A 24,778-nucleotide genomic window follows, 5' to 3' on the forward strand; every position below is an offset into this window, starting at 1 on the left:
TGTCGGAAGAGCCGTGGACCTCATGTTTCTATCGCAGGAAAACGGGATAAACGGATGCTCGGTACGCACACGAAGCTGATGGAACCTAATTTGGCACGGAATGCAGGGAATGTGCATCTGCTGGTTGATCTGGGGTAGGCAGGCCAGTTACGCAGCATTGGTGGCGCGAAGAAAAACGCGAGGCTGGTTTGGGATCCGTGGTTTAACGAGCTCACTAGCCGCTTTTCCTGTTAGTCAGGCGGCTGGCGCGATTGATAAGATAAGATCCAAGGCTCCCCGGCAAACCTACCAAGCGCCGCTTAAGAGATCAACATGGCCCTGCGCATGATTAGCCAGGCATAGAGCGTTCGGCGGTCTGCGGAAGGCTCATACTTCTTATCAAACTGCTTACAAGTGAAAGCTGTTTAGGAGGAGGTTGGAATGCTCGTACATCTGCATCCAGAGAGAAACCTGTTGCTTTGCTTGAAGATGACGACGAAACAAGCCTCGCACTCCTGGACATTCGGCATAATACGAATGGGAACTCTCAAGTTCTCGTCCTATCATGTCTTTTCTCGTCTCTACCATAAATTTTGTCTCCAGTTAAAGGGCTTTGTTGAGCAGCCCCCTCCGGAAGCCCAGCTCTATGCTCACCCGCGCGACCTCCGGCTACGAGACTATCACGTGATGGTTGCTCACTTTTACTTGGCCTGTGGTTGGCTGCAGCGAAAAAAAGTTCAACTCGAAAGACACCAGGAAGACATCCAGCCATCGGCCATTGTCCCATCAGCAGGACCTGCACGGCCAACTGGACACGCTTGACTGAATATATGCGCCTTTACTGAGCCGGTTGGCTATTTAATCCTCGCAATTGACCGGTGCAGGACACCCCCAAGACCCTCCTTCCACCACACCCTCAACGCGCAAGGAGTCAAAGACTATGGAGCATTCGAAGATCTATACGACAATATAACAGTACCCACGCTCTTGCTAAACTCCCGCAATCGATAATGCCTTCACATTTCCATCCGCGGTCGCGGTCGACCATGTCCCTCTTCACAGCAACACTCCTCGCATCCCTTCTAATAGTTGGCGTACCACACGTCTTTCCTTGTCCTGCTCCACGACGAGCACTGGCCGACTCAGAGATCATAGTCACCGCAGATGGACAGCAGATAAGGCGGAAGAGAAGACGGAAGGAACCGGTCCCCGCCGCCGATGAAACGGTATTATCATCGTCGGATCAGTTGGCCGGACACTCGGTACTCGGGTCTGCAGCCACGGATATCTTAAGTCAGACACCAACGGTTGGACGGGAGCTACGGGAACAAGCGGTGGAGTTCAGGCATATGGAGGCAGAGGCGAAAGAGCTTGGGAAAACTGCGCGAGAGTGTCCAGTACCGAAGCCGAAAGGAATCCTCGGCCAACTTTTTGGGTTCGGTGCGGATAAAAGCGATCAATTGAAAGCAGATGCCTCCCACACGGATATCCAATGGAAGAGAAATACGGAGTGATATGGTCAGCTTCTATCTTGAACGTTATATAACGGTTGAAGGGTACTAAATACCAAAGTCGTCCAGCAGGTTGGCGTTAATAAAGTAAGTGATACGTGTTATAGTCATGGTTAACTCAGCTACGTTTGGCAACGCAAATGAGAGTTCACTAACTAGTTTGATAGGTATCTATGTATATTACCTAGAGTATATTTCATCTACGATTGCTGTCTGTTAATCAGTTTCTCCTCTTACTTCAACCACCTTGGATCGAGTGACCTCCTCTGAATAGGTCTTGCTTGCGTTTCTCGGCTAGTGTCTGTCCTATGCAGCCCACACAATGAAGAAGTGCGAATAGGTCTCGGCTATTCTCACTCTCCCCTTCCTTGACTTTACCTTGAGAAGCTTTTAAATCGTTGCAACCAAGTAGCCTTTCACTATTAATCGGTTTCTGCACTCTTGCAGGAACCTAAAGTGTTTAGATTTAATAGGTACAGGCTAGTCTAGAGATATCAAGCTTGCTATCATATGTCCTTAAGTCCTTATAATATTATATAAGTTCCTGAAGGAGTACCATTAATTTTTTTAAAGTCTAAAACGTCTACCTGTCTTGGCTCTATAATCCGTTCTCTACCCGCGATTATCTTGCTATACATGGTATTTTATTGCATCATTTGGACTACGGTAGAATAAATACCTGGTGAAAGTTATTTAGCATTGGCTGTTGGATGGCTTTAGAGAAATAGCATAACATACAGACCGTTTTTCTTCAAGTTCGGTGCTAGACATTGCCTAGGGTTGTATATGTATAGCTAGAGACAAGCGCTCAGTCGATATAGCGGGCCGTTTTCAATGCCTTATAGTTGAAGAGATTGCCTAAGTAGTCGACCAGAAGAATGATATCAGGCATAACAGCAGTATCCGGATCAAGTGCATGTGAAAACGTCAGAATTCCTCTATGCAGGTGTTTCCCTTCTCACTTCTCAAATCTCGGGGCCCTACTTAGCTATTTTTTAGGATAAAGCTGACAGATGAATAACCGCCTTTAGGTACAAATACAGGCAAGAGATTGATAGAAAAGAAGGGTCATATCAAACCCGAGCATCTTAGTAGCGGTGTTGATGGTACTGATGACGCCTAACTATATTACACTTGGCCACCCTCGATTCTCCTATCCAGCAAGAAAGCCAATATACGATAGCCAGGTAACTAGGTCGCTAGATCTGACCTCAGGCAGGGAGTAACTAACGATCGGCCGCCAGGCTCGCCTGCTCCTGTGCCATCAGGCGGGTCTAGAACAACCGCTAGAACTACCAATGGTGAGGTATAAACACTGCTTCAGGAGCGTGGGCGGTCGTTTGGCAGCGATATGAGACACAAGGAAGAGAATTATAAGGGCTGGAATCATCTGCCATCTGCCATCTGCCTACTAAGTACTCTGTTTTTCCTTTTTTATTCCTTCCTGTAACTACAACCTTTATTATCTATAGCTTTTATCCGGAGTCGTTATTCCTAGTACATCTACCACTCGCACTACTGCATTACCTGTCTCTCGAATCGGCCAGTTGATAGTTTCCACTCCGGCGAAGAAATTCGTTTACACATGTAACTATTGCTTGTAGGGTCCGCCACCAGTGCTGTAGAAACCGTAGCCACAGCAGCGTTCGTGCCGCATCTCCTTTAACTACCACTAGATTTATGCGCCTGCTTAAGCTGCCGCCGCGATATTCCACCTAACTACCAGGCTTTCACAACCCATAATAACTGTAGATGGTTCGGCCGCTGCTCTAAAGTGCCGCGATCCCAATACCATGTATTTATATCGTAATATCGGGCGTATAAGCTAACAGAGAACGTTTATCCTACAACCGAGTGATAGATACCTGCCTGACTACGTACGACGTCTATCTATCTGCGACCTACTCTATCCCTTCCTTGTAATGGTTCACTCAGGAGGATAAAAAAAAAAAGAGCAAAAAAGAACTCCCTGACGGGGAATCGAACCCCGGTCTCCCGCGCTTGTTGTTCTCAGCGAGAATTGACAAGCGGAAATCATGACCACTAGACCATCAAGGACTGCTGGGAGTGGAGCGGCCGGTGGTGGCTTTTGCGTTGCTCGTGGGCGGCCCGGAAGCGGAAGCCTCCTTTCTTTTGCTCTCGACAGTGAGAAACACCAATTAGGTAACACCGCGGGTTCTAGTTAGTGATACCTCGATATAATATCGTCCAGGGGATATGATGGAAGGAAGAAGAAACAGCCTGTCTACAGTTTGGCAGTACTCTATACAAGCTCTCCGTCTTCAATCTGATAACCCTAAATAACTGCTAGTTACGCCCTGCCAGCCAGCCTTGCAGCTCTGGCGTGCGTCTCAACTGTTTCATCAGCCAATCCCAGCAACCAGACTCATTCCCCAGTCTTCAAATACGACCAAATCCAGCCAAAAATGATTAAAGACGCAGAATCCAAGGAGGATGTTTCTTGAAGGATCAACTTACTCCGGACAATGGACAATTTGGGTAGGAGTTAACTTCTTCGAGATGCAATAAATATGTCCTCCACGCCAGATCACTGCTTCCTAGCCTTGTCCGGCTCGACATGGGCAGTAATTCCGCCGGTCTACGCACGAAATTAGTAACGATGATGATAGGGGAAACTCCGTATATCAAACAACATCTTGACACAGGATAGTCATAGCACGCGGGGGACTTTTTCTTTTTTTTTTTATCACCCCCGGGATAATCGTCCGTGACGTACTGGGCTTAAAAATCATGCCGTCAAGCTAAGGCTCCGGCCAACAATAAGAAGAGTGCGCCGGCTCGTTCGGGGGACAAAGAATTTCCATCTGCCCTAACCTCTGGGACAATATGAAATTCGGCCTTCTGATCTGGCAAGGTTGGACTTTGACACTCTGAATTAGGTATCGTCCTTGGATGAAACGAATTATACCTACTGCAATACATATTCGTTAGCTCGTTGTTCAATTCGTGAGACGAGTAACGAGGAGCCTGCTCACACACAATGGAGCAGAAGGTAGGCTTAATGTCATCCCACCGTGAGTAACATATATGGAGGATATCGCTAATGGGGGAACTTACGGATAGCAGGAGGTGGGAATTTCCACTTCGCGGTTAGATCGAGGGTCATCGGAGTTAGTGACACCCTTAGCATTCGGTAAACGTGTCAGTCAATTCTTTGACTACGAGATTAACAATGCTTCTGTGAAGTGACGAGTCCCAGAGTGGTAAAGCTCAGCCACCCCGGTGTCACTCACCCAAGCCCATATCGCCAACGTCTTGGTCTTCGTCATCGCCGATGTCACCTTCAACGTCCACTCCAGAAACGCTCTCGGAATCAAATCCAAACATATTTGAAGTCCCAACACTTAAAGCTACCGTCGAGTCCGGGTTCCTATATCACCAGCGCTTGTTTGAGAACAATGTCCCCCCTGCCGAATGGAAGCAGTTCAGTGATGAGATGGTAGAGGCGTTTGCGCTTACGACAGCAGAGAAAATCGCTGCCTGGACTGTTGGAATAAGCGTTGGCCTCGTAAGCGCCGTACCCTTGCTGGTCTTTGGTGCTGCGCCAGGCTACTATGCTGGAAAGGCCGTGAATGCCATGTCCATCGAAACAAAAGTCAAGGACTACTTGCAAGAGGAAGGGGAACTGGTCACTGTCCTGAAACGCTGGAATGATACCGCCTTTAAAAAGAGAGGGATATATGTCAGACTGGCGCTTCCGAGGAAAAAGACAAAAGAAGGCTCTAAATCTGGCAGCGGAACTTTTGAATCCTTTATGTCTTTCGGTGCAAAGAAAAAGGCAAAAGGGAAGGAACTCTCACAGGATGGTGAAGGTGGTGGAGAAATCAACAAGAAAGAAGAGAAGAAGTTGCATAAGCGGTATCGGCTGATCATTGAGGTCGTGGGCGTTAAATCAAAGCAAAAGTCCTGGAAAGAACACGACAATAATATCCCTCTACCCAAGGGTATACTGGAATTGAATGGTGATGAAGGGCATAATACCGTTCCAGAATATACTCCGCGAGGCACACCCCCGTACAGAAGTGGCTCGCACCCAGCAGAACTTGAGCCAACTTATACTAATCGGATAGTAGAACTGGACGGTGTTAGTTATGGGCCTTCTGCAGAGCTTGAAGGAGGTGGTAGGGTGGTCGAACTCCCGGCGGAGCCCCGAACAATCGTTCACGAACTTGCGTGAACATACTAATACGAGACTCTTTTCCATGGTTTCCATCTTATGAGCTTATGTTTATGTTATTTACATGTCCAGAAATATACCCGTATCTATACTAATCAGTATTTTATTGCACAAGGTCCCGTTGATTTAAGAGACGTTACTATCGCTTGTATTAAATTGTAATGAACGCCGTAGAGCTTCTAGCAACTAAGTGGTAACTAAGTGGTAACTATGGTTAAAGATGCTACTATTATCAGAAGCTACAATGAATCTGTATCTGGTAGTTCTATTGCTCGTGGGATTTGGCTCGCTATAGATACCTTAAGGTTAAACATAAAAAGGTGGTAACTCAAGACTAATTAGTTAGTTCGTTTAGCTTTGAGCTTCTGTCTTGACGCGGCGTCAGTTCGTTGAGCTACCAACCCAAAAAAAATATTGACTGTTGATATACCACAGCAAGACTCGGTACTACTATTTCCATTGGAATCTCGTTGACTTAGAAGCTATGAAAACGGTCAGTCTATTCTAACCTACGCATATCAAAATTTCCGATTGCTCTCGCTATGAGCCGGTTATGTACCATCGTGCTAGACCTTCTCACAAACCCCAAACACTCGAGATGGATTTGTCCGCTGCTGCTAGCGTTCGATGCATGCCTATGTGCTGCTATCATATTCAAAGTGCCGTGTAAGTCCCGAAGTTATTGCTACCGGTAGGATTTACTTCCTCTCAAGGTACCCGGTTAACTGACAGATTGCTCAAACCAGACACCGAAATCGACTGGTCTACCTACATGCAACACATACACTTATTCCTTTCCGGTGAAAGAGATTACATGGCGATTAAAGGGTCTACGGGGCCTCTCGTCTACCCTGCCGGCCATGTCTACGCCTATACCGCTCTACATAATATGACCGACGAGGGACGTGACATCCCGTTTGCGCAGATGCTGTTTGCGGCTCTATATATTATATTCCTGGCAATTGTTATGGCATGTTATAGAGCAGTACATGCTCCGCCATATATATACCCTCTTCTCGTGCTCTCAAAAAGATTGCACAGCATTTTCATGCTGCGGATGTTTAATGATGGTCTCGCTGCAGGTTTTATCTGGGCAGCGATGTATATGATGCTTAAACGACAGTGGTATGCCGGTGTCTTGCTATGGACGCTGAGTGTGAGCATAAAAATGACAGGATTGCTTGCTGCTCCCGCAATCGCGGTTATCCTTACATTTGCTGTAGGATTCGGGCAGGCATTGGGGATGGGAGTGTTCTTCGTATTGATACAGGTATGTTCTCTTTTGGTGCCCTCTACCCATAGGTATTTAATTATCATTGAAGAAGATGATTAAATTTATTCTATTCTAGATCTTACTTGGCCTACCTTTCCTTCTAGAGAACCCAACAGGCTACATGACAAGGGCGTTTGAGTTTACTCGACAGTTCCTGTTCAAGTGGACCGTGAACTGGCGGTTTATCGGGGAGGATGTATTCTTGTCTAGATCTTTCTCGGTTGCATTGCTAGCAGTGCACATAACTTTGCTGGTGACTTTCCTGGCCTTTGTCTGGATCATTCCCGCAAAAATGGACCTTGGTTCTTTAGTACAACAAGCATTCCGTGGACGAAACCTGCAACGTAGTATATCAAACTCCTACGTTGCTACAACAATGATAACATCTGTGGTTATCGGCCTGCTCTGTGCACGGAGTTTGCACTACCAATTCTATGCATATCTTGTGTGGACATCCCCCCTGATACTATGGAAAAGCGGTTTCCACTCAGTTCTTCTGTTCATTCTATGGGCTGCGCAGGAATGGGCATGGAATGTCTATCCTAGCACAAACGTGAGCTCGACGATGGTAGTGGGTTGTCTCGCAATTCAGGTCCTAGGTGTGTTCTGGGGGATGCAGTGTGAAGAATAAAGGCTAGCTAAGCTCAAGGGCGAAACAAAAGACCTTATCGACAATAGAAATCAACGGTCGATCACACCTCCTCCTCGTCGTCGTCTGAGGGAGGGAGTTTTCCAACGGTGGACTCTTCGTCATCACTGTCCTCGACGACTTTCTTCACAAACTCCTTTGGCCTACGAAAGATAATATATTAGCACTCTCCTTGATCTATAAGGGATTACAAGCTTGCGACGAACCAGAAATCAGCCTTTCTCCACGCTTTGTCGTCCCTAACTATATTCACAATCTCTCCAGCCAGCTTGTTATCTCGCTCTTCTAACGCTGTGGAGTCTACAACGACAAAAGTGCCTCGTTTCATCCAGATAGTAGAACGGAAACGTGCTGGAAGTTCAACCAGTATCGGCTCCTTGGATGGCAGTTCGACGGAGTATACGTTGTTTCCTGTTGCCTTGACGACTCGGGCGATTGACTGTCCTTCCTCGAGTGCGGGTGGTGGATAGAGCGTCTCTTCGGCCGTAGCCAGCACCTTTCTCCTGGGCTTACCCATATTTCTGAGATACTGAGCCTGTCACTGTCAGTCAGCCGGTTCGCTGGTGAACGACCAGATAACTTTCAATTTTGATCTTCGATTTGCGGCCGGCAACACCCGCCTTAGGGACCCTGGTGGGGTCACGTGCATATCAATGATTACAAAAGCCAAGCCCCTTTTTATATCGAGAAAGAGAGCAAAAGGACGACGAAGATGAAAGGTTGATGATAGGCGATTGTGTTCCGCAGGGAGAGAAGGACGGATTAAGGAGACTAGACGACTTTCTCCGTATCCTTTTCCTGTTGGGCTATATGGTCAGCAAGGGCTGGAGGAAGATCACCTAATCTCCTAATTCTCTCTTACGGCACAAGCTCCGAGACATTATCATGCCAATGTCAGTGAGCTAGCTTGTCGGAAGCAGGTTCTTTACTCCTGCGAGTCTCCTCCGGACCATCCTCGGGTAACTATACAGTTATCCACGCTAATATGGAAAACAGAAAAGGAGTGTTTTGCATCGGCGAGGGTGAAGCTGCCGAAGCCTCGCTAGCTATCTCGCTAACTAGCCCGCTGATCTTTGTTCTTGCTAAAAAGGAACCAAGCTGTCTATGTACGGAGTAGTCAAGCAGTAACTAATGTATTCGCCTGCCATCTGAGCCGTGGATAGCAGGCGGCTGTTTTTGGGCCTCGTGTGTCCAGTACCAGGTGTAGAGACGGCGAGGCGCTTTTACTATTCCAGGGTGCATTCAGTAGCCGATGTGTATTTGTTTTCCCTTGGGGCCTGCAGATAGACAGGACACCTATGCAGCGATTCAGGGGTTGGGCAGCCCTACCGCGAAGAGGCCATAATAACACCACCACCACCGCACACAACCGCCGCTGGACGGCCATCTTCTACAGTTAGATGTCTAGAGACCACGAAAATAAGTACTAACTACATGTACCTGTTGATCTCTACTTCAGATGCTCATCTTCTGCTCTCTGCTGAGTGTATGTGTGGCCCCGGCGTAGATAATAATGTACTCCCCACCACGAAAATATTGCGGCTCTTTTCCTTCCCCTCCCTCACTAGCTGAACTAGCTGACTAGTAAGTTAAACTAAGTTGCGAGTCTAGAGAGAGAGAGAGAAAAACCCACCCAACGTCAAACCACCCTCAACTGGCTCGCGACCCCGAGATGACCGCCTAAGAGCCACCAACGGGCGCAACTCAACCTCCCTTTGCTTTCCTAACCACTCCTCGGACGCGGGAACGGCAGCTGGCATCGCTGCATAACGCTCTTCTCTCGCAGTGCTGTCGTAGTGGCCAGTCGTTCGGTTGGTGTTGTCCAGTTACATACTAAACGTCACTCAAGCAGTCATCTTGCACAACAGCGGGAGATACATGACGTCCGCCAGAAGCGCATGATCTCCGTCCCAAGCACAGACTCTCTCCTCCATACAATTGCACAGTCTTCCCTTCTTCACGATCTCTCGCTGATCTGGTCGAACAGCTCGCTTGCGTTGCCCCCCCGGGCCCTTTCGGAGACCCTGTTCGCTCTCCTAGCCCCCCCCGCACCCCGAGACACAGAACCACAACACACACTGCGAGAATACGCTCGTCTTATCTTAGCTGAACAGGCAACTCAGACGAGTCCTACATACCTATTAAAAGCGACTATAAAGCTGCCTCCTCGTTCAATACCGCAAACATGGAGGGCGACGACGAGCTCATCGCCACCGTGTATCGCAAAATCGATCGCGAGAAGGCCCTCATTGCTGCCGCGACAAATATGAGACAGTCTACCGATAACCCACTTGTACAGCAGCGAGTGGACGCCAATATACGGGATGGACGGAAGAACATTGCTTATCTTGAGGAGAAGATGCAAGAGCTGCAGCTTCGAAAGATGGGCCGTGGAAATACTTCTCCTACCGCGACGCGAGGGCCTGGTGACGGCCCGCCTTTACCCCCAAAGGACGTTGGCTCCTCATACCGCGGCAGTGACCAAGGCGGCTATGGGGATGTTGGCCCAGGAGGTTACAGCCAGGGTGGAACAGGCATGATGCCTCCCCGAGCACCTTTCCATGACCCGCGTCCAGACTCCGCCATGCCCAAGGCACGTCCCAATTTTAGCAAGTTAGGTCAGTTTCTTGCTACCCAGTTTCGAGTTTGCTATTGCACTTGAATCAATATATTTGATTTTTTACTAACTGGTGCTGGTTTGTAGATTTGATTAAATATGATACTCCATATTTGGGACCTAAGATCCAGCTTATGCTGTCACAGCTAGAGTTCAAATTAAGTGTTGAGAAACAATACAAGGCTGGTATTGAAAAGATGGTGCGGCTTTATCAAGACGAGGGCGATCGAAAAAGCCGAGCAGATGCAGAAGGCAGGCGTATCGAGAGCAACCAGAAGATTCAGCTGCTAAAACAGGCCTTGAAACGATATGAGGACCTTCACGTTGATATTGAGAGCGCATCAGATCACCCAGATGGTTAGAAGCTTCCTGAATACTTCATGGTCCCTTTTTCCATTTTTAAATTTACTAACCCACTGGTTAGATGACAGTTTGAATGCCCCCAACATGCGCAAGCCTCTGACGGGTCATCTAACCATGAAAATCCATGCTGTTAGAGACGTTGACCATGCTGCTGGATCTAGATTTTCGCGGGGTCCTGAAACCTTTGTGATCATGAAAGTTGAAGATGCAGTAAAAGCCAAAACCCGGGCTACTAGGTCAGACAAATGGACTGAGGAAACCTTTAATGTGGACATTGACAAGGCAAACGAGATCGAACTCACTGTGTATGATAAGTCCGGTGATCGACCAACGCCTATTGGTATGCTCTGGATACGGATTTCGGATATTGCGGAAGAGATGCGCCGCAAAAAGATCGAGACGGAATTCAATGCCTCCGGATGGGTTTCTGCTGATAAAATGGATCATGGGCCCATCAGACCGGATACGCAGTTCCAGGGAAGCTCGTTCCAACCTAGCCAGCCCGCCAGAACTCAACCCCCAGGGCAGGCTCCTATCGGTCAAAATGCTACAGTCATGGTTGACTCCTGGTTTGCTTTGGAGCCAGTGGGGAGGATACACCTTACGATGAGCTTTGGTAAGAATTCCTTTGTTGAAATATTGTCCTTCTACCTCCTACATCAAGGCACATGAAACCCTTATATAGTGGAAACTATACTAACAATGAGCCTATCAGCCAAACAACTCAAGGATAGGCGACCGTTTGATATTGGTCTCAACCGTCAAGGAGCTGTCCGTCAAAAGAAGGAAGAGGTCCATGAGAAGCAAGGCCACAAGTTCATTACCCAGCAGTTCTACAACATTATGCGGTGCGCTCTTTGTGGTGATTTCCTCAAATATGCAGCGGGTATGCAGTGCTCTGACTGCAAGTATACCTGTCACCGAAAGTGCTACCCTAAAGTTGTGACCAAGTGTATTAGCAAGGCAAACTATGAGACTGATCCGGATGAGGAGAAGATCAACCACCGCATTCCTCATAGGTTCGAGGGATACTCCAACATCTCTGCTAATTGGTGCTGCCACTGCGGTTATCTGTTGCCTTTCGGAAGGAAGAATGCCAAACGGTGTTCCGGTATGTATCACCATTTCTTCTCACCTATCTATAAGACAGGTGTACTAACTGGTATAAATAGAATGCTCCCTTACCTGTCATGCCAACTGTGCTCACCTGGTGCCTGACTTCTGCGGGATGTCCATGGAGGTTGCTAACCAAATTCTGGAGACTATTATCAAAGCAAGAAATACCAATAGGACTAGTGGTGGTTCAACCAAACCCCCTCGTCCCAAGCCTGCACCTATCGAAGGTGGACATCGGAAATCTCAAGACAGTTACGGCGCACCGATGATGTCTCCTTCGGCAGAAGCTGTCAGTGCAGCCAGCTCTTCATACATGCATCCACAATCTCCAACTTCTCCAGGACGCCCCGTTGCCTCTCCACATAGCCCTTCAAGCGCAGCAGCTGCCGCCGCCGCCGCTGCTGCTACAGGCATGCGCCCAATGCCACAGCAGACAGGGTATGATAAATTGCTTTCAAACCACGCCATAGTTATCGCTAGAGAGTCCTTTGTACTAACCGCGAATCTAGGTTACCCCAGCAGCAACAGCCGCAACCACCACCGCATTCTCACTACGACCCTGGAGCCTATGCGCGTGTTCAAGCACCACAGCTCCCTCCAATCCAAGTCGGTCATCAGCCCGCCGGACACCAGTATCCTATGGCGCCACCTCACCCGCAGCATCAGCAGCAGCAACAGCAGCAACAGCAGCAACAGCAGCAACATCCACAGCACCCACCGCACCCACAGCATCAGCAGCAACCAGCCCCTGTTACTGGCCACCCATCGGCTCTTGCTACGAAGGATCAAATGCCACCACCCGCTTCTGCACACCCCCAAAAGAAGGCTGGTGCTATGATTGGATTGGATCATTTCAACTTCCTTGCAGTTCTTGGTAAAGGAAACTTTGGAAAAGTCATGCTTGCAGAATCGAAGACGAGCAAAAAGCTCTATGCTATCAAGGTCTTGAAGAAGGAATTCATCATTGAAAATGACGAAGTGGAAAGCACTAAGTCAGAGAAACGAGTGTTTTTGATTGCCAACAAGGAGCGTCACCCGTTTCTGCTTAATCTCCACGCTTGTTTCCAAACAGAGACTCGTGTCTACTTCGTTATGGAGTATATCAGTGGTGGTGATCTAATGTTGCATATTCAACGTGGTCAATTTGGTCTTAAACGAGCTCAGTGAGTGCACTCCAGCCCCAGTTACATAGCTGAGTCCTAACTAATGATTTTTCACTAGGTTCTATGCTGCCGAAGTTTGTTTGGCTTTGAAGTATTTCCATGAAAATGGTGTCATTTATCGAGATCTCAAGCTCGATAACATCCTACTATCGCTAGATGGGCATCTTAAGATTGCCGATTACGGCCTGTGTAAGGAGGAGATGTGGTATGGTAGTACCACAAGTACATTCTGTGGAACCCCCGAGTTCATGGCGCCTGAGGTATGTTATCGCTTCTAATTCATTCTCAATCACTGGAACATAGCTAACAGGCCCCTTCTAGATTCTTCTGGACAAGAAATACGGTAGAGCCGTTGACTGGTGGGCCTTTGGCGTTCTAATCTACCAGATGTTGCTTCAGCAGTCGCCCTTCCGAGGAGAGGATGAGGACGAAATCTACGACGCAATTCTTGCGGATGAACCTCTTTACCCTATCCACATGCCGCGGGACTCTGTCTCAATCCTTCAGAAGCTGTTGACACGTGAGCCAGAACTGAGATTGGGATCTGGACCAACTGATGCCCAGGAAATCATGTCCCACCCCTTCTTCCGGAATATTAACTGGGATGACATTTACCATAAGCGTGTTCCGCCGCCCTTCTTCCCCAAGATCACCAGCCCTACTGATACGAGTAACTTCGACCAAGAGTTCACGAGTGTCACTCCCGTTCTCACTCCAGTTCAGTCTGGTAAGTGTCCTTTGTCCTTCGGCTCTAGCGTAACTCAAGCTAACATGTTCGTAATAGTTCTCACTCAAGCGATGCAAGAAGAATTCCGTGGCTTTTCATATTTTGTAGACTGTGACTAAACGTGTGTACACACTTCTTTGTCTTCTGCCTTTTTCTCTTTCTCGCGCATACTTGAGGTTTGGGGTATCTAGTCGCTTTCAAATGGTCTTCATGCGGCATCAGCACACTCCCCCTTTCTCCTACTCCGTTTCCTCAAACTTTTTCTATAATGATGCTATTTCTCCTTATTCTTGTTTCCTATCTTCATAATACCCTTGGTCAGTATTATAGTAAAGTTAATTGTCCGATATACCCATTATTATATGATCGATCACCATGTAAGGAGGATAAGGTTGTCATTCTTGTAGTGACAAAACTGAAAATTCCAGAAAAAAAAAAGAAAGAAAGAAAGAAAGAAAAGAGAAGAAAAGAAAAACGAGATTGGTGAGAGTGCTCTAGTTTTTTCTCTTTTCACCTCATCTCGACCCGTCATACTCTCTCTTCCACCTCTGTTTGTTTGCTGAAAACAAAAGTTGGAGCTGAACTAACTAATGATAGCTTGTATATCCTTAACTTGATTTTGTCATCTAACTAGTGTTTCTTTGAGCACTCGAAGTGAGCAGTTCAAACCTCCAAAGTCTCACCATATCATATACAACTCAGCCATCCTGGTACCTTGGATGCAGCGAGATGCCGCGGAATCAAAGTGAGCTTCTTAACTAATGCTAATGGCTCAGCAAGCTTGTGAACTCTCCGTCTTCCTTCAACATGTCAGAATTAAAGGAAGTCAAGCCGTTTTTATACGGATGAAGTCCCACTTACCCGATTCGGCAATTTTGACCACATTTCAAGTCTGTTTCGTTCTTCTTCATCCTGCTGGCTACCTGCTGGCACTCTCGTCTTCTGCGGATTCTACCGTAATAGAAACAAGGCCCATAGATGCAAGATCTGCTCGGCAGGCCTTGAAAGAATCAAACCCTTTGTTGCAAATTGATCAAGTCTCCATCTATAAAGAATTGATTCTCTTCAGCCTATCGCCAAAATGGATTATCTGTCCAGTATATGTCGACATTTCACCGCTTTCATTACCCTGCAGAATATACCCCGTCAAAACCAGAAGAGCACTGTCTGTGAAGCAATACCCAGAAATCGCCTTATTCATACGATGCTATCTCCTCCAAGTTCTTGCCGACCACGATGTAACCGACACCCTTTCAAGGGTAAGGTAAATAAGTATCAAAGTCTCGTGCCATTGACTCCAGAAACGCCTAGTGCTGGACGGAAGCGTAGGACCGTGCAGAAAGGGGAATTCAGCCAAAAGAATGGAAAGACTGCTAACTCAGATGATGGTGGTTCGTCTCTTGTCAAAATTGAACGGCCTTCAAAACGATTGAGGGTATATCTACGACCTCCTAAGTCTCCATTACAGAAGGGTTTTTGCCCGTCTTCCGGCTATGATAGTGAACTAGATGGCAGCACACTCATTGAAGATGGGCAGGGCAGCAAGGCCAAGGAATCTAGTCTAAGCAGGGATGATTTTTCAACTTCTGCTTCTGATACCTCCTCTGGAAATGAGTGTGTTGAGTCTTCAGTGTCTCACGAGGACCATCAACGGGTCTTTGGCGAGGCGACTGAAGTAGAAAAAGATAAGACGGACACACCAGTGTTACAGACACCACGTTCCAAACAGCATCGAAAAAGGAATCCGTCTCGACGTTTATGTAGTGCGGAAGTTTATCGCCCATCCCCCAAGATTATTGACAAGAATCTTTTAAAGCAAATTGTTCGCCGCGATGCCCACGAAAGTGATCTCAGTGAAGAAGAGATATATGGTTCCAAATATTCAATTAAAAGGGAGATCAAGCGTGACTTAGACATTGAGTTTTGCATGGAGAAAGCAAGGAGATGGGCTGCAGCAGTAGAAGGCCCGTCTGGAAATTGGGCTGACGCAGAGAGAGATCTGTATTTCCGGTTGGCCATGCGTGGGTTTGAGCCAGTATTACCACACGGCTGGAAGATGGATTTCATGACCCTACCGGGTTCGCTTTTTAAGCCTGCAAATGATCATACTGCATACATATCTAGCAGGAACGAGTTTCGAGGTATGTACAGCCCGTCAGAATACCACTATAATGACTGATAAGATTTTAGGTATGAAATTCTTTAACAATCTTGTTACATTGGGTGGACGTGTCAGGGACCGCATCACTTGCCATCTTCCCCCAGAGAAAGTGATCAAGCAATACTTGTGTACTTATCTTCAGTGGACTCTACGTGACATTGACATGCAGAAGCGGCCGCGATTTACACCCCCTTATTCCGTATATACCCTCAAACCCAATCAGACCACCAGAGATGCAGTTAATATCATGAACTCAAAACTTGTCGCCGTGGCTAAGGATTATCAAAACGCCTGGCGCCTGACCCCAAGCATAGAAAGCGATGATGGAGCGGATGACCATACTGAGGCTCGTCCACAATACCAAGATCGCACCTTCCCAGTGATCACAGGGTATTTAATTTGTGGGCCAGTGGTGGTGTTGATGACACTTGACTCTGACCCCGAGACCTTTTCTACGCTTGACGCCAAAATAAGCGGGCGGCTGATGTCCCGCTTCAATTTCTCTGAATACGGCCAGGATGTTTGGAACGCATTAGCTATTGCGATTGCGGCGGCACGGATGAGGAAGACAATAGCTCAGTGTGAACAAGAGGGCACAGGAGACGTGATGTGGATGGCTGATTCAATATCTGATCCACTAGATGAAGATTTATAACTTGGCCTCATATGGTAATCTAGGTGGTTCCTTACTGGCGTTATTCTTAATGACTGTGACTTTTTCAATTATTCTCTTTGTTGCTTCCCAGACTGTGATATTAACTAGTTAATTGTCTCGTATAATAAGTCATACAATTAAGGCATATCCGAGAGTCGACAACCAACAATACTCGGCTCACAGAGTTACAATAATGCTTAGGGCTGCTAGAATTCTAAGTTCGCGTTTATAATTCCCACACTATAGAGCTCTTTGTGGGTGATTGGATAACAATATCAGTTGAATATTGATAAAATTTACTTTAAGACCCTGGGATTTAAGTTAGTTACCGCGCGGCTAGTTCCTGCTTCCGATTAAACGATTATTGACTCCGCCAATCCAATTCAAGGATGAGTAATTTCCCATTACATAAGCTCCAAAGTCGGAGGTCACTTGACAAGTCAGCAGTGGACTCGACTATTATGCTAAACACTTAACGAACGAGTTAGCCGCTAAACGACCAAGAGTGCCTAACAAAATCTAAGTGCCCGTTCAAGCTCCATTGTTACAAACATTATCAGAATATCAAAAATGGATACTGCTCATGATCGTGACATTGAGCTCCAGCGAGCTTCTGGCGAGCTGATTGAAGAATTTAGGACAAAACTTCCCCCATTACTGTGGAAACACCCTAACTCCGGAAAACGAGTAGTTCACCGGTGGGCAAGAGCAGTAAAAGTAGAGAAGTTGATCCTCCTAGTTAGTTGCTCCTCGGCATCTTAATTGTATATATTTGCGAACAACTCTAATCTAACATCAATAGTTGGATCCGTTCCAAGAGTGGCCACAACTGTTGGATCCTCACCTTAACTGGATACTCACGCACCTGACGGATGCGTTTTTATCATATCTTCTTGGCCATAATCATAGTTATGGTTCTGTCACTAAGATTAAAGAGCCAGGCATGATGTACCCGCTAGCACGGGCAATATGCAAAATTTTATATACCCTATGCAAGGTGCGAGGCCCGAAGGTAATTTCTCGCCTTTTCAGCAATGAGCCGAAATATCTCGAACCAATGCTTTCAATGTTTATTGCGTGGGATAAAATTGTCAGTGCAGACATAAACAGGTCAACTAGGACTGGACAGGGCCTAGCGCTTAACTGGGAAGAACGATATGTTATGCTTCTATGGCTGTCGCATCTTTTGTTGGCACCGTTTGACTTGACCTCCATTTCGTCAGAAAATATCTCAATTCCTTACCAAAACCTATCACCATTCTCGGGGCTCTCTTCGAAGACCCCAAAACTTGCACTTGCAATCCTATCTATTTCACTAAAATACCTAGTCCTACCCGGAAAAGAGCGAGAGGGAGCCGTCCTCTTACTATCGAGGCTTGCATTAAGGAAGGATATGCAACAGCTTGGTATGTTGGAATCACTTGTCGAATGGGCCCTGGGACATTTGAAGCCCGGTATGGAAACTACACCTCCTTCGACATTTACATGCATTGGACTTCTGTCTTTCATAGCGAAACTTGGAACCCTTGCTCAGGTTGAGGACATTGCACCGTTTGTGAGACCAATATTTAGCCAAGCTCTTGATCTGTCTAGAGGGAGTTGCGATATATCTGCTACTGTGCAATCCTCAGCCTCCACTCGAAAACTATTGGTCAAAATACTTCGTGAAATGAATATCCTCTCATTAACACTAGAAAAGCGGCCGGATCTTTTACAGATCTCTTCACACGAAGTCTCTATAATCTTAGAAGACACAATTGATTATTTTCTCCTTGCTGTCGGTGACAAAGATACGCCAGTTCGATTTGCAGCCAGTAAAGCTTTGAGCATGATTGCTTTGAAGCTCGAGCCGGACCTTGGCGCGGATATATTAGACGCAGTGATCAGTGCATTGGACGACAACGTTCTCTATGAGGAAGAGAGCGGTAAATTGATATCTAAAGAAAAGGCTCGGTCCATGGTGGATAGACTTGTAGTGAGGAGTTTTAAATCTGTTGATGCCCAAAAATGGCACGGCCTTATGCTCACACTTGGATACTTACTATTCCGGCGATCACCTCCACTTGATCGGTTATCTCAGCTGTTTGAATGCCTAGTTTCGGGCTTAACCTTTGAACAAAGATCGTCGACTGGTGCCTCCGTTGGTGTCACCGTTCGGGATGCATCCTGTTTTGGCATTTGGTCACTTTCTAGGAAGTACTCCACGAGAGAGCTGGACTCTGTTGAAATCAGCACCACTGAAAACAACAATAAATGCCTCTTACGGAGCTTGGTAATAGAGCTTGTCTCCTCAGCTTGCCTTGATCCCTCTGGGAATATTCGGAGGGGTTCGTCTGCCGCCCTGCAGGAGTTGATTGGGCGCCACCCTGACTCAATCTCTGAAGGAATATCAATCGTCCAGGCTGTGGACTATCACTCCGTGGCACGGAGGGAATTTGCTATGACAGAAGTGGCTATAGCCGCTACCAAGCTTGATAATGTGTACTGGTCACCACTCATAGGAGGGCTTTTACGGTGGAGAGGGATTGGTGCTCCAGATCCAAAATCAAGAAGAGCGGCAGCTCTTGCTATTGGAGAATTAAGCTTGCAAATGTCATACGCTGGGATAGGTACTGTATTGGATAGGATTCTACATGTCTTGTCTTTGACATCCTCGAACTCCGTTGAAGCTAGACATGGAGGATTTCTGGCGCTTTCAGCCACAGTTGACGCATTTCTTCGCTATAAATCCACTAAAGACGGTACCCCTGAAGATCCTAGTCCTGTGATTGAATTGTCTCGACAAATCCATCGGCTCTGGGGCATATTTAGCTCTCAATCGGGGCCTTCAGTGGAAAGTTTGACTCTCCAAGAATATCGGCCAGACCTAACAGCAGAGGCTTGCTCGCGCTTGATATCCTCGCTTGCTCGCTCATACACCGTCTTTGGAAGCGATGCGTCATGCTTTGGGCTACAAATTGATAATGATTTTCTAGAAACGACGGTCACTATATTGTTGCTATGTGTTCAACGTAGTGACGATGAAACTGTTGCGGCCAGTTTTCAGGCTGCAGTGGATATGTTCGCCATTTTATCTGTAGAAAGGAAGTCTGCCATCATTCAGAAATGGCTTAACGAGGTCCAATCAAACCGGAAAAAAACAACCGGCCGTGGTCAAATAGCGGCACTGGGTGCAGTTTATCGGCATTCGCCAAGTGATGGAAGAGAGAGGAAACTCATACTTGACGAACTCGTACGCTGCACTAGACCGGAAGAACCTATAATTGTGAAACGCATCTCCGCTCTGAGATGTATTCTGACTGGGGTACTCCCGTATCTCGGTAGGTACTTATTCTCATCTTTAAAGACCCATTCCATGCTTACAAAACTGGAAATAGATAACACAGATGAACTTGAGAGTCATATCGGTGTATTGCTTGATGATTACACTACAGACAATCGAGGTGACGTTGGATCCCTAATACGGACTGAAGCAATCAATGGCGTACACATGATCTTAGCGTCTCGCTTAGAAAATCCGACAGGCCATTCAAACGTGCATAATCTGATGAAGCATGTCATAAGGCTAGCAGCTGAGAAGTTAGACAAAGTCAGATTTAAGGCCTGGAAATGCTTCGAAGTTTATTGGAAATCAGACACGAGCCTTCCTTCTCTGGAAACGAGGTTTGATCATTTTAGTGAAGTTTCAACAACTGCCTACTTTTCACAGCTTATCACCCTGGTTCAAATTGAATGGCTCTGTTTGCCACTGATAAAGGGGCTCGTCACCTCCCTCACCGCCGGCGCCGACAGTCTTATCATCTCGTCCCGTACTGCCGTTGTGAAATTTATCAACAGTCAAGATGACAACACTAGATATCGCATGCAGAGGGACATCTTTATGAGCTTGCTTACGGTTTTGGAGGAGAATATAACTGATGATCGTTATGCTATACCCACCGTTGAGAGCCTTGCATTTTTAATTGAAAATTGCTTCAATCCGGAAATACTGGAGCTGGATCCTGAGTATGTATTGCATTAGACTCTTGTGACTGGATTTGATTTCATACTAACGTCTACTTTCATCTAGATCTATAAGGAAGCTCTTCCACCTCGTCCAGAAATTTCACTTTAAGTCTGCTAACATTCCAAGAATTGAAGCTGGACTTAAGGCCTATTACTGCTTGTTTAACTATGAGCTCCTGAGAGAGAATATAGTGTTGAAGATGACAAAAATGCTGCTACACCCTTACCCCAAGGTATGAATTAGTTTTATCTTTCTATATTTTAATAATATACTGACGAATACAAAGATTCGAGCTCTTACAAGCGAATACCTATTTATTCAGACTGGAAACAAGTCACTGAAGACAGAGAACTGGATGCAGCCGCCGAAAGAGCTAAAAGCGACGGTGGATAACATAGTTCAGGCTATCTTATCATGATTCAAGTTGGAAGGTAGTTCCATGATCAACTACTTAACCTATATAATTATCAAGTAATAGTAAACATGTTCAAGATAAACACTCTAGACATCATATAACCATTAGTTATTTGCCTGGGCAAGCTTCGTAGGTGAGAAAATATTCGAGCAAGTGCTTAATTTTCAGTTAATAACTAGTTATTTGACGTATATTTAAACTTCGGCAATCTTTCAGGGAATCAATTCGATTTAACCGAGTCACGAGATAATACTAAGCTACATACATAAACTGATGGAGCTTTGTTACATAACTAACGCATAACTAACGCATAAATATCGAAATTGAACTACATCATCTCTTACTTTGTACGTTCCTTCGTACTGAAGCAATTATTTTACGAAGTATTCCTTGAGAGGTTAAGCTAAATGGTTTATTATTATATTATATCAGATACGGGACATCTATGACATCTCCCTTGATCATTAACTGCTAATCACGATGACGAATAGGTAAGGCCTGTATTTAAATCGTCGTACCCGCCACCAGAAGTGCAGCTGATGGCTTAGTCACTATCCCGGAGACAGGGATATCACGTGATTATATCAAACCTTAGTCGACCTTGCTGGGGCATTTTCTTATCATCACGTGACAGATCTTCGGTCTACAGCATTGCTACATTCCAGTTTAATAGCGATTGGAATCTTCAATATGATTTAGAGGATAACAAGGGAGAACAAAGCTCTACGCTCTGGGACAATGGCCACTGCAGCAGTGTCAGGGTCATCGATACCCCCAAATCCAACGTTTGTTTTCTCCTTTCCCCCGAAAAAATGGGAATTCATATGTGCTAACTTGTTGAAGTGTCTATGTTAGTGTTGCCTCGCACACATACCTTTGGCCCTTTTGGATACCTCTCGCCATCCGCTAACCTACACCGCGATGTTTGTGCGCGTTTTTCTTCCAATAGGTCCGGAATTTAGAAGAAAGGATTAAAGTCGAGCAACTAAAAGAAGCGTTAACCGAAATCTTCTCCGAGTACGGCTCAATCCTCGAGATTGTTGCGAAAACGAACTTAAAGGCGAAAGGTCAAGCATTCATTGTGTTTGATAATGTTGAATCTGCTACCCGCGCCATTGATGAGGTTAACGGCTTTGAGCTCTTCGAAAAACCGATGGTTTTGGAGTATGCTAAAACAAAAAGTGATGCAACAGTGATGAGAGAAGGAGGTGACGAGGAACTAGAGGCTCACAAGCGGATGAGATTAGCTGAGAAGGGTGCGCACTCTGGCCTAAACGGAGAGGTATATACCTATTATACTTTCGAACAGGCACTGACATTAGTTTTACCCATCAACAGAACGCAAGCAAGCACAGGAGGCCCTGGAAGCCCAGAAGAAGCTAAAACGCCCTGCTGGTGCTGCTGGCACGGCTGGTGGACCAGATTCTCGCCCAACAAAGGCGCAAAAGGGAACTGGACTCAAACCTACAGGAACAGCTGCGGCACCAGTCGTTCCCGACGAATATTTGCCCCCAAACAAGATCCTGTTCTTAAGAGAGCTACCCGAGACATACGATGCGGATGGTTTGAGTGCTATATTTGGAAGATTTCCCGGCTTTAAAGAAATTCGTATGGTTCCAGGGAGAAAGGGCATCGCATTCGTTGAATATGAAAATGAATCTGGGGCGATCAGTGCAAAGGAGGCTACGTCTGGCATGGCTCTCGGGGAGAACGAAAAGCCGATCAAAGTCACCTACCAGAGGCAATAATCGGAGCAGGGCAAGGCATCATAGTGGGTGCTGTTTGTTCTTATGGGGATCCCCACGGTCGTTCAGGCGTTGGTTCGTTCAGTAGCCATAAGGATCCAGATGTCGGTCTAAACGTATTCAATCTAGTAACCTATTAAATTATACTTTATTTCATGCATACCACAACTCGACATATTATATATAGCTCCTTGAATTCTCACTGCTATCGGCGAAAAGATATATGAACCTAAAATATAACATCTTCATCGGCATCTGCCAGCATGTCACTTGGTTCCGCTCCATCTTCTTTGCTTCTGGCCCCTTGCTTCTGCTGCTTAGCCTTAATCTCGGCGTCTAAAGCCGCAGTGTCCCTCTGTTTCTTGTTGGAAACCTAGATAGCATAATTCAGTAACTGCTGTATCTTAGCCAAAAGACAATAAATTACCTTTTTGAGTCTGTAGAACTCTTCACGGTCCAGTTCATCAAGTTCTGAGTTGATATCTGCATGTATATTAGTCAAAATAGTCACTTGAACTTGATTCTCAGCCTGCGTACATTTAATTGTGTTTTCCGTTCGAGGTATTATAACGTGCTCGCTAGTGGAGGGAGGGCATTAGTACTTTCAAGACATTTGCTGGCTAAACCACATCCATACATTGCATTAACTGCATCACACTGTCAGTTTTCAGTACAAATAGTAGTATATAAAATGGAAGTAGCATACCTCGTCTATTCACCACCTTGATGACTTCATCCAGAATCACGAAAGCAGTCTGTTAAGGCATCAGGGTTAACGGGATATATACCATCAGCAAGAAGTATAGAAGGGCTAACCTGTAAACTTGCAAGCTCCACGAGAGTTTCAACTGCCCTTGCATAAGTTTCACGGCATCGCTGAACTTGCTGCCCGCCCTTTCCAAGGCCTGTCAAGCCAAAATCATTGTTACCATCTGTAGTCAGGCTCTCAAACTGAGGAAGCAAGACACCAGAAACGTTCTCCTGTTTTGTCCTGATTCGGAAGCGAGCCTGTTTGGCAGACTCCTGAACCTGGAAGCCGATATCACCACCAACTGCGTACGTCACTTCGGCGAGGGAGAAGGCAGCAATCTGCATCACTCGGCCCATCTTCCGTTTAGCATCATCGATTCGCCGTGTGATCTCTAGTAAGAAAGAAAAATCAGAGTTCCGTCTGCCGGCGATAGCTGAAGCTGCGTACCTCGAAACCGCCTTAAGGTGTGCAGAGGTGGTTAGCTTTGGGTGCCTAGGTCACCAGTTCAGGGGAACATACTTCGTCAGCGCTTCACTCTTTCTCTTGAGTAGACTATGGCCTTGTTCAGCTCCCTTAAGTTTCCCTTTCATCAAACCCAGAGACTGCCTGGTGGGAAACACCGCCTCGCGATCCTGGTTTAGCCCTTGAGGTCAGTTCTAGTCACTCTGACACGTTGAATTGGACGGAGCTTACCGCTGAGCCTGACATTGCGGAATTTAGCTATTTTAACACTTAAAAGGAGAATTTCTCATATGAAGAACAGGGCTTAATCAAATCCTTGTCTTCCTTGCGCCTCCCTCTTGATATGGTAAAGAGGAAACAAACGATGTCATCACAATACTGAATACTGAAAGTCCAAACAAGCTCCCTGGGGTCCCACGAGTAACACGTGATCCCCACTCAATGGGCAGCCACTGGTTTAAATAAGAATTGATAACTATTTAATGCGCTGAGAGGTGAGAAGACGGACGACAACAGAAGACCCGGGACAGCCCAACCGTCTGGCAGAGTATATCACTGGCAGCACACTTGTGCATATACTCAGTGGTGGCCTTGTGTAGGTCCCACTAGTGGCGAGCGGGAGGATGCCTGGGACTCTTGTTGGCTCACGGCCTCAGGAGCTGTCGTCTGAGCGGGACAAGATGGACTCTTCTCCCTCTTCTCCCCGTCAAGATCTCTTTTTGATCGTGGGTTACCCTCTTGCAGGCGTGTACTTGCGTTCGATTATGAATGACTTAGAGTGCTAATTACTGTAGGCGAATGACGATGCTGTCTATGAACAGGACATCCTCCGAGACCCGGGAAGCATCAAGCCGTGGCTATCATATATCGAACACAAGAAGAAGAATGGAACACTCTACGAGCAGTCTTTTGTAAGAATGCCAGCTTGTTCATCGAATAAACATGGGTGCTAACTGCCAGTGAAGGTTATGGAGCGAGCTTGTAAAC

At 46.4% G+C, this 24,778-nt stretch overlaps 9 protein-coding genes and 1 non-coding gene across 23 annotated transcripts; 7 read left to right on the plus strand and 3 right to left on the minus strand.

Moving 5' to 3' along the window:
- Positions 1–664: 664 nt before the first annotated feature.
- On the plus strand, positions 665–3,550 carry TERG_06336 (uncharacterized protein). 2 transcript variants are annotated; one of them, XM_047750160.1, is made up of 2 exons: positions 665–1,577; positions 1,658–3,550. In XM_047750160.1, exon 1 carries the CDS (start codon positions 990–992, stop codon positions 1,491–1,493), a length of 504 nt encoding a protein of 167 aa, XP_047606876.1. In that variant the 5' UTR covers positions 665–989; the 3' UTR covers positions 1,494–1,577; positions 1,658–3,550. The 2 variants fall into 2 exon arrangements, with proteins under 2 accessions (XP_047606876.1, XP_047604582.1); XM_047748597.1 differs by having other exon boundaries at positions 665–3,550.
- TERG_10554 lies at positions 3,456–3,548 on the minus strand. The gene has a single exon. It is a non-coding gene; the product is annotated as a tRNA-Asp (tRNA).
- A 1,235-nt stretch (positions 3,551–4,785) lies between the features above and the next one.
- On the plus strand, positions 4,786–5,688 carry TERG_06337 (uncharacterized protein; the record flags this gene model as incomplete). Its single annotated transcript, XM_047748598.1, has 1 exon — positions 4,786–5,688. One exon carries the CDS (start codon positions 4,786–4,788, stop codon positions 5,686–5,688), a length of 903 nt encoding a protein of 300 aa, XP_047604583.1.
- Positions 5,689–6,460: 772 nt separating this feature from the next.
- On the plus strand, positions 6,461–7,592 carry TERG_06338 (uncharacterized protein; the record flags this gene model as incomplete). The annotated part of the gene is made up of 2 exons (XM_003233297.2): positions 6,461–6,958; positions 7,038–7,592. 2 exons carry the CDS (start codon positions 6,461–6,463, stop codon positions 7,590–7,592), a joined length of 1,053 nt encoding a protein of 350 aa, XP_003233345.2.
- A 61-nt stretch (positions 7,593–7,653) lies between these two features.
- On the minus strand, positions 7,654–8,127 carry TERG_06339 (uncharacterized protein; the record flags this gene model as incomplete). Its single annotated transcript, XM_003233298.1, has 2 exons — positions 7,654–7,753; positions 7,817–8,127. The coding sequence occupies 2 exons, from the start codon at positions 8,125–8,127 to the stop codon at positions 7,654–7,656; spliced, it is 411 nt and encodes a 136-aa protein (XP_003233346.1).
- Positions 8,128–10,144: 2,017 nt separating this feature from the next.
- TERG_06340 (AGC/PKC protein kinase) lies at positions 10,145–14,025 on the plus strand (the record flags this gene model as incomplete). 11 transcript variants are annotated; one of them, XM_047750161.1, is made up of 7 exons in its annotated part: positions 10,145–11,206; positions 11,306–11,701; positions 11,763–12,144; positions 12,216–12,869; positions 12,928–13,129; positions 13,191–13,596; positions 13,654–14,025. In XM_047750161.1, the coding sequence occupies exons 1-7, from the start codon at positions 10,537–10,539 to the stop codon at positions 13,713–13,715; spliced, it is 2,772 nt and encodes a 923-aa protein (XP_047606877.1). In that variant the 5' UTR covers positions 10,145–10,536. The 11 variants fall into 11 exon arrangements, with proteins under 11 accessions (XP_047606877.1, XP_047606883.1, XP_047606886.1 ...); XM_047750168.1 differs by having other exon boundaries at positions 10,145–10,228; positions 10,315–10,584; positions 10,652–11,701; positions 13,191–13,715; XM_047750162.1 differs by having other exon boundaries at positions 12,216–13,129.
- Positions 14,026–14,031: 6 nt separating this feature from the next.
- TERG_06341 (uncharacterized protein) lies at positions 14,032–16,066 on the plus strand. The gene has a single exon (XM_047748600.1). The coding sequence runs from the start codon at positions 14,678–14,680 to the stop codon at positions 15,773–15,775; it is 1,098 nt and encodes a 365-aa protein (XP_047604585.1). The 5' UTR covers positions 14,032–14,677; the 3' UTR covers positions 15,776–16,066.
- A 916-nt stretch (positions 16,067–16,982) lies between these two features.
- On the plus strand, positions 16,983–21,282 carry TERG_06342 (uncharacterized protein; the record flags this gene model as incomplete). Its single annotated transcript, XM_003233301.2, has 5 exons — positions 16,983–17,150; positions 17,215–19,732; positions 19,790–20,417; positions 20,482–20,650; positions 20,705–21,282. The coding sequence occupies 5 exons, from the start codon at positions 16,983–16,985 to the stop codon at positions 20,834–20,836; spliced, it is 3,615 nt and encodes a 1,204-aa protein (XP_003233349.1). The 3' UTR covers positions 20,837–21,282.
- Positions 21,283–21,293: 11 nt separating this feature from the next.
- TERG_06344 (V-type proton ATPase subunit D) lies at positions 21,294–24,165 on the minus strand (the record flags this gene model as incomplete). 3 transcript variants are annotated; one of them, XM_003233303.2, is made up of 9 exons in its annotated part: positions 24,023–24,141; positions 23,849–23,961; positions 23,777–23,787; positions 23,395–23,720; positions 23,285–23,333; positions 23,216–23,225; positions 23,116–23,156; positions 23,006–23,061; positions 22,808–22,951 (listed from the first exon to the last, which is right to left on the minus strand). In XM_003233303.2, the coding sequence occupies exons 1-9, from the start codon at positions 24,035–24,037 to the stop codon at positions 22,808–22,810; spliced, it is 765 nt and encodes a 254-aa protein (XP_003233351.1). In that variant the 5' UTR covers positions 24,038–24,141. The 3 variants fall into 3 exon arrangements, with proteins under 3 accessions (XP_047606888.1, XP_003233351.1, XP_047606887.1); XM_047750171.1 differs by having other exon boundaries at positions 23,849–24,165; XM_047750172.1 differs by having other exon boundaries at positions 21,294–23,225.
- Positions 21,572–22,581, plus strand: TERG_06343 (uncharacterized protein; the record flags this gene model as incomplete). The annotated part of the gene is made up of 4 exons (XM_003233302.1): positions 21,572–21,618; positions 21,677–21,683; positions 21,783–22,089; positions 22,172–22,581. 4 exons carry the CDS (start codon positions 21,572–21,574, stop codon positions 22,579–22,581), a joined length of 771 nt encoding a protein of 256 aa, XP_003233350.1.
- Positions 24,166–24,778: the final 613 nt, after the last annotated feature.

Source organism: Trichophyton rubrum (genome assembly GCF_000151425.1).
Source record: "Trichophyton rubrum CBS 118892 genomic scaffold supercont2.7, whole genome shotgun sequence".
Taxonomy (NCBI): Eukaryota; Fungi; Ascomycota; class Eurotiomycetes; order Onygenales; family Arthrodermataceae; genus Trichophyton; species Trichophyton rubrum.

What these genes read in the sequence shown, in the direction of transcription:
- TERG_06341 (XM_047748600.1), top strand. Translation starts at nt 14,678, where the DNA reads ATGGATTATCTGTCCAGTATATGTCGACATTTCACCGCTTTCATTACC.
- TERG_06336 (XM_047748597.1), top strand. Translation starts at nt 990, where the DNA reads ATGCCTTCACATTTCCATCCGCGGTCGCGGTCGACCATGTCCCTCTTC.